The sequence below is a fragment of the Uranotaenia lowii genome, chromosome 3 (genome assembly GCF_029784155.1).
Source record: "Uranotaenia lowii strain MFRU-FL chromosome 3, ASM2978415v1, whole genome shotgun sequence".
NCBI lineage: Eukaryota > Metazoa > Arthropoda > Insecta > Diptera > Culicidae > Uranotaenia > Uranotaenia lowii.
The window spans coordinates 97,207,357-97,223,649 of NC_073693.1; the positions used below are offsets into that span (position 1 = coordinate 97,207,357).

Genomic DNA, 16,293 nt, shown 5'->3' on the forward strand with positions numbered 1-16,293 from the left:
ATCAAGGTATATATCCTCTTTCTAATCTACTCATTGGAAGAAGGTTGGGATCTCAAATAATCATATAGAACCATTTCTCGTACTCGAATACTTTTTTTGTAACTTCTTTATTTGAAATGGTTCGTGCATTTAGGCTTTAAGGAGATAATCTAGTTCATCATTTTTTTAGAAAAGAAAGTGCTGGAATATTTTTCCATGTCGAATATCATTCCTCTATACCAAATTAGATTCCATTCGTTCGAATAGTCCCCAAGTTATGTAAAGAAGAATTTGTGAATCTCGCCTTTCCTCATATTCTTCCATTGGAAAATAGAGAGGTCTCAAATAGTCATAGATATATTATATTCGAATACCGTCCCATACCAAATTTGTTTCCATTTGCTTGATAAGTTCTCGAGTTATTCATAAAAATTGTAAGGAAGCTCCTCTCCCCCCATCCTATCTCCCCAATGAAAGGAAGGAGGGGTACGAAATTTTCAAAAAAAAAACATTCCTCGTATATAAATTCCCTTGCATGACAAATTTGGGTCCATTTGCTTGATTAGCTTTCGAGTTATGATCAAAGTATCCATACTCCCTTCCTCCCATCCCAAGCAACTAAAAGCCACATATTTACTTGAATGAAGGCATTGAAAGTTACATATTGGCTGACAAAGAGAATCAACTGCCCAATTCCCTTTAGTGAACTTTATGTACTCATGAATGAACTTGGAAGTTGCAAAAGTGATTAATAGGTACGTTTTATGTGACTTCTTTCGCCCAATTCCCTTTAGTGAACTTTATGTACTCATTAACGAACTTGAAAGTTGCAAAAGTGATCTATACGTACGTTATACGGGACTTAAGTCGCATAAAGGGCACAAAAGTGCTCAAGACGGGATTTGGTAAGTCACATAAAGTGCATTGATGTGCTTTCAAAATCGAATCACCACTTCGAGTTTTAGTTTCAGTTAGAACAACAATTAGGCGTGGTCTTGTGTAGCGTGTTCGATTCGCACCACGAAGGTCGGGGTTCGATCCCCAAGCCGGGCAAATTTTTTTCCAATACGTAATTTGATGGGGACGATTTTCGATCACCGCTTATTGTTATTATCGATTTTGGTTGATATTTTTCGTTGAAAATTAAGTCAAATCCAAACAACTTCTTTACGTTTCGGTTTACTAATTTGTTTCGGCCATCTTCGGAAAAACTGTATTTCATAAAATTTAAAAAATAGAATATATGTATGTATGTATGTAGATAATCCACCATGGGTGCACGGATTCACCGCAGTTTCGCCAACGTATGCGCTAAAGTGCATTCTTTAGACTATTAGTTCGGCAAATCTTCAATGCAAATCAGCACATACCCGACACCATGGCTTCGTGTGAACTGTCCTGTAATGAGTGTGTTTCGTGTATATGTATGTCTTATTTGTAGAACGAACAAACAGTTTCGCAACCGTATAAAATTCATAACATTTTCAGTGTTATGAATCTACGACAGGTATTCCGCATTCGTGTAGATACCTGCCCAGCTGGCCACTGAGTGGACGTTCTTATATAATATATTCAATAAATTAAATGTACAGTTAAATAATCTTACCTTTTAACCAACCTTACCTCAAAACACTCGAAGCTTACCTGTAGCTTTAACCGACCTGATCGAATATCATAACAATGTTCATATCCATGGATCACTTGCACTAAATAAACAGTCAACTAAGTAGGCCTCGTCACTACTTAAACTTACCTCCCTGCCGGCGATGTTGCCTACCTTTTGCAATCTACCCCTAACTGCATAAATTCTTTTCATTTCTTCTTCTCACCTTGATAATCAAGACGATATTTTTAACGAAAAATCTAGCACCACCTTCTACTCGGCCGTCAACAAGAACTACCCTCCCTCTTCCCTGAAGCAAAACGGAGTCAAAAACGATTGATAAAAAAAAACTTTTTTCTTCTTCTACTGACTCCACTTCGCCTTTTACATTTTCAGCCGACTAAAACTATTCATAAATTAAAAATGCATTTTTTGATCAGCCAGCGTTCAATATGTCACCTGAACCACTTCATTTTCCTGCACGGAAGTGATCCCCTCCCCCACGAACTTGCCACTATGTTTTCGTATTTTGGCCAGCTTTCTTTCTCACAAAGCAAAAACCAGACGCTTTTTTCAGTTAATGGTTCCCAAGAATAAAATTAAGCAACACACACAATTAAGTCCATACACATTTCCGCCAAAATAGTGGCCATCATCACATATACCTTAAATTTTACCACTTTGTCCCTCTAATTTTTCAGTAAGATGCCAATCCCACCCTAAATTTTGAGTCTTATTCTCAACCGAATAAACCTTTCCACTTTTTGTAGCAGAATAGCTAACTTTTCACGAATTAATTCATTTGATCTCGTTTTGTACATCGAAATAGATTCCGCTTCATTGATGCACACTTTAATCAACTATGTTGGCACTTCTTTTTTGTTACTTTCATGAGAACAAACATCTGCTATGAATGATACTATGTTTCGAGTAATCTTTAATTAACAAGGGACCGGAAGCAACGTTGAGAAAACCACGCAGCTAGTTATTTTGACCATTTTTTGAAATTGAAATTATAAGAACAAAACTTCACTAGATAGCTCTTTGCATTCCAAATTTCTGCGCAGCATAGTAGGCCATTTTTTTCTTCTCGCACACACTCACCCCACCCACCCAGATGCATATATCATAAAACACGGGGGCGAAGCCCGGCTTTTCGCGCGTGGCCCGTTTTATCTGATGGATCTCCGATAAAATCTTAATGTTATTAATCACCACAATTTATACACTTCTATGAAAACACTCTGACAATTTCACAACATTAGATTATCATTCACATTTTTCCTCATAGTTAGTTTCATCTATCGATAATCAGCACTTCCAGGAAAATTTTTAGCATTTACCACACTCTCAGTAGAGAAAAAAAAGTACCGCACGCGACGAGCTCTCGAAGCAAACTCCCTAAAATTTAAAAAATAGAATATAATACAAAAAATTAGAATGAAAGTTTTACACAATTTTCCGTCATTTTTATCTACACTAGAAGCACATAAATTGTTTCGCCGTGTGCTTTCCTAACGGCTGTCTAACTTACTTTGAGTCAGATTTTGAACCGCTTCTAGTAGCTTGCGTTTTGCGTTCTTGGTGACGTCGTCGTGTAGTCGGTTGTTGTCGTAAAAGTAGTTTAAATTTTATGAAATACAGTTCTTCTGAAGATGGCCGAAACAAAAGAGTAAGCCGAAACGTAAAGAAGTTGTTTGGATGTGACTTAATTTTCACCGAAAAATATCAACCAAAATCGATAATACGTAATTTGGTATTTGATTGATCATTCTGGTGCGATACATATATGCAGGAAATGTAGGAAAAAAGCAATTGAGCAATTTGTCGAGTTTGGAATCCAGCGCGTGGTATCAGAACATAGTAAATAATCAAGAGAAGGTGATATGAACCGAAGCCAAGGGTGCAGGTGAGATAGAGAGAGTTTTTTTACTCATTTTGAGATTTTTTGAAAGCTGAATTGAAATGGGGCTGAGTAAGCGTTTTTGTATCTGTTTTATGGAACTTTTGTTTGCTTGGGTTTGGAGTGGTAATGATCAAATTCCACAACTGCTTCACAAATTGCAACAATTTGCAACAATTAGCACATTTTCACCTTCTCTGAGTAGTGGTATCTCGCATTTGAACTCAAACCTTCTAATTTTCTCTAACAAATTGCCACAAATTACCACAAATTCAATCATTGGCTGCACAATTTGTGTGATCATTGATGAATTTTCTCCCTTCATTTCAAATTCCCGGTGTTGTTGGTTGTTCCTGTTGCTTGTTTATTAGTTTTTTTTCAAAACCTTGCAAGCAGTTGGTGCGCAGGGTTGCCACATTGAAATCTGTATTTTCGAGGCAATAAAATCTTTTTAATCAGTATAAAATTTCAAAAATCCGTATTGAAATCTGTATCCAAAAATTTAATAATCAATTGTGATTTGAAAATTGTGTCTAGAGTCTCTGGTTAGTTCTTGTACTTATAGTTATATTCGCAGTATACTACGAGCAAAATTTCCAAAGCAACTGAAATAAGTCAACGATGTTTAACAACTACCATTTAAAGTTAATTTTCGTATAATGCAATGTTTGATCTTGGTATATGATTCTCAAACACAGGTTTCAAAATGGTTTTCAAACCCTTGCTTGTTGCATTCTGTTGTTACGGCCCCGAACTCTAATCTGGAAGATTAGAAGATAGGCTTGAACGTTGAATCATTGAAGTAGATAATAATCGATTAACTCAAAGTATTTCTGATTTTCTGAAAATTTGTATAAAATTTGCAATCATGAAAAGGAGACCCAAGGCAAAGGAAAAGGTTGTCAAATACATCAATCAGATGAAGACCTGGTGGAATAAGCTAGCTTAAACGATAAACGAAGAAGGTGTGCGCCGCCTAATGAGCCGTGTTACAGAAAAAAAATCGTGAATTCCTTCGAACCTTGACGCATAATTTCATCCGTTTTTTTTTTCTTTAAAAAAAGAAAACGCTACATTTGTATAAAAAAAGATCTCGAATTCAATAATAAATAACTGAAATACATGTTTTTGTTCCAATTCTATCTTTAGCAAGCTTTAAAAGGTGCCCACTGCTGACTACTCAATTCTCGGTTTGGTGTTTTCTTTAAAGATGAAATTAAATAAGTCAAATTAGAATTTCACAAAACTTTCGAAGACACCCTCCAAACGAAATACTGTTAATAAATTTATAGGAATTTGAATGACAGTGAAATGCAAGTGGAAATTTAGACAACACAATTGAAATTAAAACTTAATATTATGATTAATGCAACAGTAACAAACTTTTTGAAGCTGTGTCACTTAAAGCGGGATTCCAAAGGATACGCAATTTACTGTACTTACTCCACTCTCACGTTTCATAATTAAAACAACTAACACCATCTCCTTCGCTAGCTATTGAACGTATTCAGCTACCAGCTGATTATATTCAATCAAACGCTTTCATTTTCTGAAATAACACCTGCATAATGCGGATCTCTAACGTTTTATGATAATGCGACCGTCATCGATGACGTACATTCCGACTTCTGGCTCCCATTGATTGGGATTTATTTTTAAGCTGCCTTATTTCATTCATCAAATTTCCCAATCGTCTGCCGATGGCACGTGTCGCTGTTATGAATACGTCGAGTTATTATTTTTTGAAGGTCCTTAGCATGAACACCCGACTGAAATTCTGAATTATTTCTACACTATTCTAATGATTTTTTTTTCTTTCCCAAATCATTGTAGGATGCGATGGAACAGTGGGTCTCCGATACATTCTTTTCGTACTTCCCGAGCTTCAACAAAAACACAAACGAGAAGAAATCGATGCTCTCCAAGGCGCGCCAGGCAGACTATCAAGAGTATCTGAAAAATGTAATTTCCCTTGCTAATGTGGTAAACTATCTCCGTTTCTGTGCTCTCATAATACTAGTTATATTTTTTAAGTTCATGGATAAATATATGAAAGCACGTATCCCTTTCCATGTAAATAATCACAAATCAAACTTTTTGAATTCTTTTGAAAAATATTTCGTTTGATGAAGAAGAGACTGCTAATATTAAACCTTATATCCAACAGATCCCTCAGGTCACAACTAAGCATCAACAGTACATGGAAAAATACGGAAATCAGGCCGTGCAAACAGAATTCGACAAGGACCTGAGCCCAAAAATCATCAGCCCCAAGACCCAAAAAGCTGGCCCAAGTATGGGTACCTCCATCAACAACAACAGCAACAGCAATAAAACCAACGGACATTCTACCGGTCATGAAAAAAGTCTGGGCTTCCTCAGTCCAACATCCGGTGGCATCAAGACGATCACCAACACGGCCACCAATCCGATCCTGAAGAGCTCGATTGCTGGCAACGACCCAAGCTCGTACGTCCGCAAAGGTAGCCCGCGTGAAAAGTTGATTCAAGATCTGAACCATACTGACCTGTCCACCATTCTCAATACAGACACCATCGATCGGCGGAACCGGCTGCTGGCGGAAGTAGGTCCCACTAATAGCAACTCGATCTCTACCCAGAAATACATTCCTACTAACGAGCGGGGAACGCTACTGCTCAATGTATATGTCTTTCGGTTCTCTGGTGTCTCTTTGTGGCTTTTCTTTGTTTTTTTTTTTAACACTTTCCTGTTTTCTTGGTTTACACTAACGCTTTTCTTAATTGTTTATGTTTGTATCATTTTCCAATTATTTTCTTTTCTTCGGTTCGTTTCATTTTTCCTAGGAGGAAAGCCGACGAAAGCTGGAATATCAGCGCGAGTTGATTAAGCAGATCGAAGAAAAGCGTAAAGAGGTTGAACGACTTCGGGAGAAGGAAAAACTCGAGGAAGAAATGCTGACCAGGTAAAATTGAAAGCTGCAGACTTAAATTAAGTAGGGGAGAGTGGGGTATCGTGGGCCATGGGGAAACGTAGGCCACTTTTAATATCTCAGATGTGTGTTGAGATAAAAATCTCAAACCAACTGTCATCGTCGTCGCTTTGCGTAAGGATATATTCCTATATGTTGTTGACTGAAATACGCATCATATGGTTCTTTTATTTATCAAGCTAAAAAAAGTTAGAAAAATTTACTTACATAATTAAAAAAAGCACTCGCTAATTTCATCGATGGGGAACCTAAAGAGCATAACAAAAATATGCTCATACGCTTATGTTCTTAGTTTTGTCATGATCTTTCACGTGGAAAAGGAATTTTTGATGAAACATCAATAAGTCACACAAACGCCACTAATTTGCAAATCATAGCTTGTGGGGAATCGTGGGCCACACTACTTGAATCACCTATATTTTTATGTTTTTATACACATTCAGAACTTAAAATACGTTTTACCTATCTGCAAAGTTTTCTTATGCCAAATGAAGAGTTATGAAAAATATTTTGGCCATCCTATATAAGAAATTTTGCCAAAAAGTTCGCGATCCAGGTTTTGGAATCTATGCGATCATACACAGCTCTCTTTTTTATTTCATCATCTGAAATGCTTTTAAATAACGAAATGAATTAGGAAATCTCAGTTTTGGGTCAACTCATAAACTTTGCATGTTATTTGGTCAATTTGGATAAGGTGGCCCACGATTCCCCACCATTTTTCAAAATCCAAAAAATATTGGTTTTTTTCAAACAGTCAGAATTTGGGGAAAATAACTTACTAAAAATTTCAAAAATACCTTATGATACCTTGAAAATCTAGAAAACCATACCATTTTTTATTTTCATTTTTTTTTTTTTTTAATTCAAATAGTTTATTTTAGGCTATTTTACTTTTACAAGTTTTTAGGGGCCGTGGGTCAATTATATAATACAACTATTGAGGGGGGGAATGACGGAAGGTCAGGATTTGGGAAGGGTAGAGGAGTGAGGATAGGTTTGCATACGAGCGGCCCGTGCACGGGTCAATATTGTGCAGTTGTCGTCAACTGTGTGTAGATTTTTATCTTCCACATTTTCGACCGTCACGGGAGGGGTTGGCTGTGAAGTGGTTCTCTTCCTTGGGGGGGAATCAGATTCCAGCACGGGAACTGATGTTTTTGGTTCTGCGGTGAGGTGATCTCTTTTCGATATTGGCTTCGTTGGTTGCTGCTGTTGTTGTTGATCTTCTTTTTTCTCAGGATCTTCTGGTTGTGGTGCTTTCTTAACTGGTTGAGTTTTGCGGGCTATATTGTTATGCGCTTGAATTTGTCGCTTTACGACGTCGGCGTAGCTAGAGTTGGTGCTGTTTCTTTCGATTTGCTTGCGTGCGGCTGTTAATGTTATCTTTTGTTCGGTCTTAAGCTTAAGTGCTGCAGATTCAAACATCCATATAGGGCAAGCCCTATCAGTCGGCGAATGGTTTTGTTTGCAGTTCTGACAGAATTTTACTTTCGATGTGCAATTTTGGCTTTCGTGGTTAGAGGAACAAATGTTGCAAGCTATTTCGTTCTGGCATCGTATTTTTGGGTGGCCGTAAGTTAAACACCGACGGCACAGCATCGGTTGCGGATAGTACGGTCTAGTTCTGACCCTGAGTAAACCAAAATTGATGAACTCAGGTATCACGGTACAGTTAATTGTTAACACTAGAGTTGGAGTGTTAACAATTTTACCGGCAATTTTTTTTGTAATGCGACGGACATTCGTTATCTTTTGAGAAGCAAGCTCTTCCTCTAGTTGTTTGTCGGTCATGTCTTCTACTTCGTTGCAAAAAACGACAAATTTCCGCGTGTTAAGCTCCGGATGGCGACCAATTTCAATTGGCGTACCATCTTTCAAAGCAGTAAGAGTGAAAAGTTTCCTACCTTGATCTTTACTCCGTATTTTTACCACGTACCATGACTTTCGCTTTTCATAGAAACCTCCCTCCACCTTTCCGGCATATTCTTCAACTGATCTCCCAATAACGAAAGGGTTCTTGGGGAGTGTGTGACCAGGTTTAGCGCGAAGGAACATATAGTAAAGCCTTCCTTGCAGGTTTTCCGTGTCCATCCATTCAGGAATGGTCCGACCAGGATGGTCTCCTGGTGAAGGACTCATTTCAGCCTTACCGAATTACACATCCAAAAAATAGAAAAACAGTTGCCCTTTTTGTTCGGAACTAGCACTCGGTTGAAAACACGACTGATCGTCACGAAGGCAGAGAGAGAACTGATTTTCATTTTATCTTTTATAATAAGTTATGGAACAACGAAAAAAAGTGGCCCATGATTCCCCACTCTCCCATACATATTGTAAAAACCTTTTCTTTTTTTTGTGTTTCTACAGTCGTTTAGAGCAGCAGTTGAAAACTATGCAACTTGAGGAGGAATTGGAGCGGGAGAAACAACGCAGCGAAAAGGTACGTTAAGTCAAACTTGAATTATTTCTGTCTACTTTTGAGTACAAGATCTCGTGCCAAAATTGGGCCAGTTCGGATCACGGGAAGGAGTCGCTCAACGAGCGCGAAGTTTGTATGGGATTTTGAGATATTTTGTTCGGGAGGAACATGAAAATCCAGTTTTTATCAATAACTTTGGTCCCCTTATTTGTCAAAATTTAGGCTATAAGAAAACCGTATAAAAAAAATCGCCCGAAGGGGAGCAAAGCTATTGATGAAAAACTGGATTTGCATGTTCCCCCCGAACAAAATGTTTCAAAATCCCACACAAACTTCAGGCTCAAATTTGTCATGAGATCTTGTACCAGACCTAGTATCGATTTTAGCTTGCAGCGCATAACTTTTTCAAAAGTCGGGACATTTAGGGCACTCTATTGTTCAAGATACTATAAGGTCCATCTCCTAACCCAATCTATTGATTTCTCAGTTGATTAGTGAGTCTTTCAACAGCGTCCCGAGCACTTATTCTTGGCATAACTTCCACTTCTTTGTATCTGATGAAGTAATCTGTGAAAAAAATCAGATAATTTGCTAATAATTATGATATTTATTATTCTCCTAATGGAAGTAGCCCTAAAAAGTCAGTCGCAACCACTTATGGTTTTGTAAGCATTTAGCTTTCGTCTGCTCATCGGTATTGGTTTGCTTGGTAATCCAATGAATTGGCAAACTTCATTCTCTTGCTGCATAGTTAGAATGTCCATCCCGTAAATTCCCGGAAATTTAAATGCATAAAATCGAGCTAAAACTTCAAAAAAAAAAATTAACTACCATAATAAAGGGTGATACGGTCAAAATTTGGTCAATATCAACTTGACGTATTTCTTTCAATTTTGCATTTTAAAAACCTATTTTGATTTTGGAATTCACACTTCAGTTGTCAAAATGCCGTCCAAGGAAGAAGAGCAGCGTATCAAAATTTTACTCGCGCATCGCGAAAATACGAGCTACTCGGAGGCAAAGCTGGCAAAATCGCTAAAAGTTGCCAAATCAACCGTTACAAATGTAATTAAAGTGTTTGGGGAACGTTTGTCGACAGCCAGGAAGTCTGGATCAGGAGTAAATCGAAAACCGGAAGCCGCTGAGACGACTAAGAGAGTTGCCGGTAGTTTCAAGTGAAACCCTAACCTCTCTCTCCGAGATGCCGCAAATAAGCTGGGTGTATCGTCTACAACCGTGCATCGAGCCAAAAAACGAGCCGAACTATCGACTTACAAGAAGGAATCGCGATGAGAAACGAGCCGAACAACTCCAAATCGCGATGATAAACAAAATACGACGGCCAAAGCGCGATCCCGGAGGCTGTACACGACGATGCTGACGAAGTTTGACTGCGTGGTAAAGGACGACGAAGCCTACGTCAAAGCCGACTACAAGCAGCTTCCGGGACAGGAGTTTTATACGGCAAAAGGAAGGGGGAAGGTAGCAGATATTTTCAAGCACATAAAACTGTCAAAGTTCGCGAAGAAATATCTGGTTTGGCAAGCCATCTGTACCTGTGGCTTGAAAAGCAGCATTTTCATAGCATAGCAAGAAATTTACGTGAAAGAGTTTTTGATAAACCTGTTGCCTTTCCTGAAGAAACACGGTTGTTCCGTACTGTTTTGGCCGGATTTGGCATCTTGCCATTACGGTAAAAAGACCATGGAGTGGTACGCCGCCAACAACGTGCAGGTGGTTCCCAAGGACAAGAACCCTCCCAACACACAAGAGCTCCGCCCAATTGAGATATACTGGGCTATTGTCAAGCGGAACCTAAAGAAGACCAAATAACTGCTAAGGACGAGCAGCAGTTCAAAGCAAACTGGCTTTCTGCGGCGAAGAAGGTGGAAAGGTGGCTGTACAAAATCTGATGGCAGGGGTTAATCGTAAGGCCCGGCAATTCGGATTTGGAAAAGCGGAAGCCTAACTGAATTTTTTCCTGAATTTTACACTAATTAAACTTGAAAAAGAAATTTAATTTGATTTTTTAAATAAATGATTTCACCGATGTACACGCGTTTTCTCTTGACCAAATTTTGGCCGTATCACGCTTTAACAGGGTGGCCACAGAACCGGGAAAACCGGTAAAAAACGGGAATTGAAAATCGAATCGAGAAAACCGGGATAAAAAGGGAATTAAGACACAAAACCGGGAAAATTGACAAAAGGAAACAGAAATTTAGTTTCGGTTCCAAGATCAAGGATTCAACCCAAAACTTAAAATTCAGAATTATAGTTTAATTTTCCATCACATAATTGAACAGTTAAGAAAAGTGTTAGACCAGGCCTACCAATGGTTGCTAAACCTCGAATCGAATACATTCAGCAACATATTTATCAACCCAGCATCGCACCAACAGTTGCTAACTTGATTCGAGAAATAGCATTCGAGCAGTAGGTTGTTACAGGATGCGTTTATGTAGCAACCCGGTAGCAACGCAGCCGGTAGTCGCTATCAGAAAATAAACAAACACAAATACCAACCTGGATCGCAACAATGGGTGCGAAAATAAGTAAGTAGATAAAAACGCAACCAATCAAAACATCTAAAATACCGACCGAAATAGCAACTTGCGGTGGGCTTGGTCTTAGAGGAATATCATAAGTTTTTAAATTTATTAACTACTCTGATCTCTCTTCAATTACCGCTCTGAATTGAGAAAAAAAAAATTACAAATTTTACCGAAACCCAGAGTTTCAAACTGCCTCGAAGAACGAGATAAGGAATACGAAAAGTCTCCTAAATTTTGTTTTCAAGTATCGAAGATCACGATTCATTAAAATACTGTCAATCATGTTAAAACAAACGAATCAAAGTTAAATTATTGTTTCAAATTAGGAGATTTTAAAAAGATGCTAATATTCTAACTTTCGAGTGATAACGTTTAATTCAAGAGTTAATCGCAAGACGATCATTTTTATGCACGGCACGTTGTTTTTTGTAGCTTAATTACAATAAATTTGACATTGCTGGGTTAAAAAATCTCCTATCAAACGCACTGTTTGAAGGAAAAATACCATCACGGGGTCCAGATAAATTTTTTTAAATTGTGCTTTCAAAATTAACATTTTTCGATAACTGGTCATAATTTTTCCAGAAAATTCACTTTTTAAACCTTGGATATGTTGAGATTCCTTAGAATGCGAAAATCGTAACAAAAGTTGAAATAAAATAGTCATATGAAATTTTAGTAATACTGTTCAAAATTTTTACGAGCTTTTTATGAGGGTGTGTTTATGACGGTAGAAGACACTAAGTAAATTCTTTAAAAATGTTAAAATGATTCAACATTGCATGGTACTTCACTTAAAATATACATACAGTATGCAAAAAAAGTTTATCCACCCCCAGCGAAAAATTAGATTTATTCCAAAAAACCCTACGGAAAATTAAAACACAGTTGTTCAGTTTATTATTGTTTATGTTAAAACAAAGCTTTAGTACTGTGTGGTACCTCCTTTGGCTTCATTAACTGCTTGACAACGTCGCGGCATCGATTCAACAAGCTTAGCAGTTGTTTCCGGGGTGATTTTGTCCCATTCAGTTGAGACTACCTGCCGAAATTGCTGGATGCTTGTTGGTTTTTGCTCCTGAACCTTAATTTTCAAAATTGACCAGAGATGCTCGATCGGATTAAGGTCGGGAGACTATGCTGGCCACTCCATAACCTTGATACGTTTTTCTTTGAACCATTGCGAAACCAGCTTTGAGGTGTGTTTCGGATCTCCGTCTTGTTGGAACGTATATCTGCGCCCCAACTTTAGCTTTTGTGCAGACACTAGTAGTTTCCGCTTCAAAATATCCAAATAAACCTCCTTGGTCATGATTCCATCGATGAATTCAAGTTCTCCAACGCCGGATGTAGCCATAAACCCCTTACAACATGACTCTACCTACAAATGAAAATCAAAGTTATGCTCAGTTGGCTGAAAAATCAATGTATGTTAAGTAACGCACCACCGCCATGCTTGACTGTAGGCCGCAAACACTCCTTTTTCAAACTTTCACCGGTTCGCCGCCATTTTCTTGTGATACCATCAGACCCAAATAGCATTACTTTCGACTCATCTGACCAAACCATCTTATTCCAGTCATCACTGATCCATTAAATGTGGTCCAGGGCCCACTTCAATCTTTTTTGATATTTTTTGCGGACAACCATGGATTCTTAAGCGCTACTCTGCCCTTAAGACCTTTCTTATGAAGACGATTCCGCACGGATTGTGATGTAGAATTTTATATTTTTTCTGGATATTTGCAGTTTTTATGAAATATTCAAGTCTTATGATAAAAACAACACTATTTTACTTTTATTCAACATTTATTTTTAAAACAAAACACGTCAGTAATAATGAAAAAAAAAAGTACAGCCACCATCACGAGCACCGCCAGGCTGAGGTACTGTTGTACACAAACATATACATTCTGTTGATATTCCAATCCAACCGGTTAGCGCCACTGGGGGACCAAAGGGAATTCCGTTCCGGACTGTCATGGTCCGGATTCACACGTCATCAGCCGTGTCAGAATGTGTTTTTGTAAACAAAACCTTGGATCGTTCAGTCCAATCCAGACAATCATATTCCGGATCTCTGCCACTGCAAAATCAGCCGTCACTGTAATCGAGAAACAAATAATTTTCATTTACATCAGTCGTTTGTTTTTTTTCTACTTTAGAAACTTACCACTTTCACGAAGAATAGAGATGATGGAGCTGCGTCTTGGAACGAGCGAAAAATGACTGGACTGGCTAATGGACAGACAAACAGTTTCATTCAATTTTAAATCTAACAGATATAATTTTACACTGTTTGTGATATAAATTCCATTGACCAGTTGATTTTTACACCAAGGAATGTAAAATTATAGCAAAACAATTTATTTCTATACGCTTTTTATAAATGAAATTACATCAAAAGGAGTGGAAAATTACATCTTTTTTTCATTATTAGATCACTCGTGTTTTAGATTCCGTATACTTTTAGAATTTTTTTGCTGTGCAATGTTTACATTCAAGAAAGCTGCAGGCTACACACTAAAACTTTGTAAAACACACTTAAATCGTAGTATCCATTTGAGGGTGGATAAACTTTTTTTGCGTATTTTTTACCCTTTTTCAAAATTTATCACATAAAACCCCGAGAAAAGAAATAAACGCCGTATTTTCAATGGCAATATAATAAATAAACATAAAATGATAAATTGTGGAGGAACATTCATGAAATCAACTTGATTTTCACCAGAAAAACATTACAATTGTTAATTTTTTAGGTGGGTGGATAAACTTTTTTTGCATACTGTATTTGTTTTTCGAGTAAAGTAATTGAACAAAATAATAAAATATAGTGATAAAATAGATTATTTTTACTTTTTTTTCTTTTCGGTGGTACAAGGCAACAAAATTTACGTTTTTCCGTTTGAATAGGGTTTGAGAGCTGATTTTGACTGATTTGAAGGCGACATATCCAAATAAATAAGAATAAACGGTCAGATTTAGCAGGGAAAATTATTGTTCTACCTTGATTTGTGGTTAAGACTAGCTAGGGAGGTATCGAATACCGCCCAAAACCGTTAAGCCTTTGCCTCACCGAATAGTTGAGCTAAGTATTCGGCCAAATAGACCGAATAGGCCAAATATTTATTAATATACAATAACAGACTTGTCAAATTTTTTAAATGATCATGGATACAGACGATGGATAAATTATAAAATTTCGAAAAGTAATGCTGAAAAAGTTAGACTATCATTAAAAACGTATGGTTTCAGCAAAACATCTTAGGTGTATCTTTCAATGATCGTACTGGAGATCCAAGAAAAAAATCGAGACAAGTAAAATCTGGCCGGGATGCCCAGATATTGGGTAAAACTTCTCTAATTTGGTTGGGTTAATTCAGATTATTTATTATCTCAATCAAATAATAATATTCAAATTTATCTTTGAAATTTTTTGGATATTTTGTTCAAAACGTTTTCTAAAAAGATTGAAATTGAACATAAATATTTGATTAATCTGGATACGATTTTCACACTGCTGCTGTGGTTCAATGAAATCTTCAAATTTCTTTTTTCTTTTGTATGTGTAAGAATAATGCCTAGATTTTGTCCAGATTTTCTCTTATATTATTTTTTTTTTCAAATGTCCTGAACTGCCCGACCGTGTGGTTGTGGTTGAAAGTTGAAAGTATTATATGCTTATCCCTTTAGTGCATGACTTTTTTAAAATGAGAAGAGCTATTATTGAGTCAGTGAAATAATATCATTTTAATTCGAATAAAACAACTAAACAGGTTTGTAGCCATTATTTTGAGTCTTATGAGAGTTATGGCTCATCGAAGTTGAAAAATATTTTTTTTAAATTGTTGATTTATTTCAATACGATTTTGCTAATTTCTTCCAAACATTGTTCATTAGGTACAAAAAGATGTTTGTGATTGATTGAGATTAAAACATTTGTTAGAATTTCCAAATTTGAAGAAATAACAGTGATTTTCCAAGAACTACCTTTTTCAAAAAAAAAATCTTAATTTGATCTGTGCCATTTTTTTTTTTGTATACTTTCTCCGAAATGTCACACATACATTATAATCTGTTAATGAGAATACCATGGGCTAAATACTTTTTATCTATTTTTCTTTCATCTCAATTTACATTCCATTCTTAGCACAGGCTTTTGAAATCATAAAATTTTATTTATTTTCTGCATATCCTTCATCTCATCTCTACATAAAGGCGAATAAAGCCAAATCAAAACAAACAATCATCAGTTGCAGCCTTAAAAATTTTCGCTTCCCATCTGCGCTTCTTTAGGCCAAACCGTCTTTTTCTACCGGAAGGCTAAATCAAAACAAACAAGTAACATCCCTGAAAATTCTGCGCTTCTTTAGACTAATTCCGTCTTTTTCCACCGGGAGGCTAAATTATAACAGGAATCAGCAGCAACAACCTTGAAAATCCACGCTTCCTAAGGCCAATCCGCCTTTTTCCATCGGAAGGCCAAATCAAAACAAACAATAAGCAGAAACTCATTTAAAATCTGCGCTTTCTTATCCAATCCGTCTTTTTCCGGGCCCCGAATAAGAAACATTTCTTTCGTAGCAGCAGCCTTAAAATCCTTCTACCGGAGGCCGTATCAGATACATTTATTTTCGTAGCAGCAGCCTTCAAAATCTGCGCCCTCTGTGCCCATCCGTCTTTCTACCGGAGGCCAAATCAGAAACAAATTTTTCGTAGCAGCAGCCTTGACAATCTGCGCACATTCTAACAACTACGCCTTTGTCGTGATTGTACGATTCTTCTGAAACTCAATTAAAAATGCACTCCGACACGTCTGTCGCTCTGAATAATAGATCAATGACTGACGAAATTTATTTA

The 16,293-nt window shown here is 37.1% G+C and overlaps 1 protein-coding gene across 6 annotated transcripts in view; it reads left to right on the forward strand.

Moving 5' to 3' along the window:
• LOC129754121 (probable serine/threonine-protein kinase cdc7) overlaps positions 1-16,293 on the forward strand; it is a 68,800-nt gene that overhangs the window by 34,856 nt on the left and 17,651 nt on the right. For 2 of the 6 annotated variants that reach the window (XM_055749984.1, XM_055749990.1), the window contains exons 2-5: positions 5,319-5,468; positions 5,653-6,147; positions 6,311-6,429; positions 8,827-8,899. In XM_055749984.1, coding sequence (XP_055605959.1) covers positions 5,319-5,468; positions 5,653-6,147; positions 6,311-6,429; positions 8,827-8,899 — 837 coding nt within the window. The remainder of the gene's footprint in view (positions 1-5,318; positions 5,469-5,652; positions 6,148-6,310; positions 6,430-8,826; positions 8,900-16,293) is intronic. The other 4 variants (XM_055749986.1, XM_055749989.1, XM_055749988.1 and 1 more) reach the window with 4 other exon arrangements.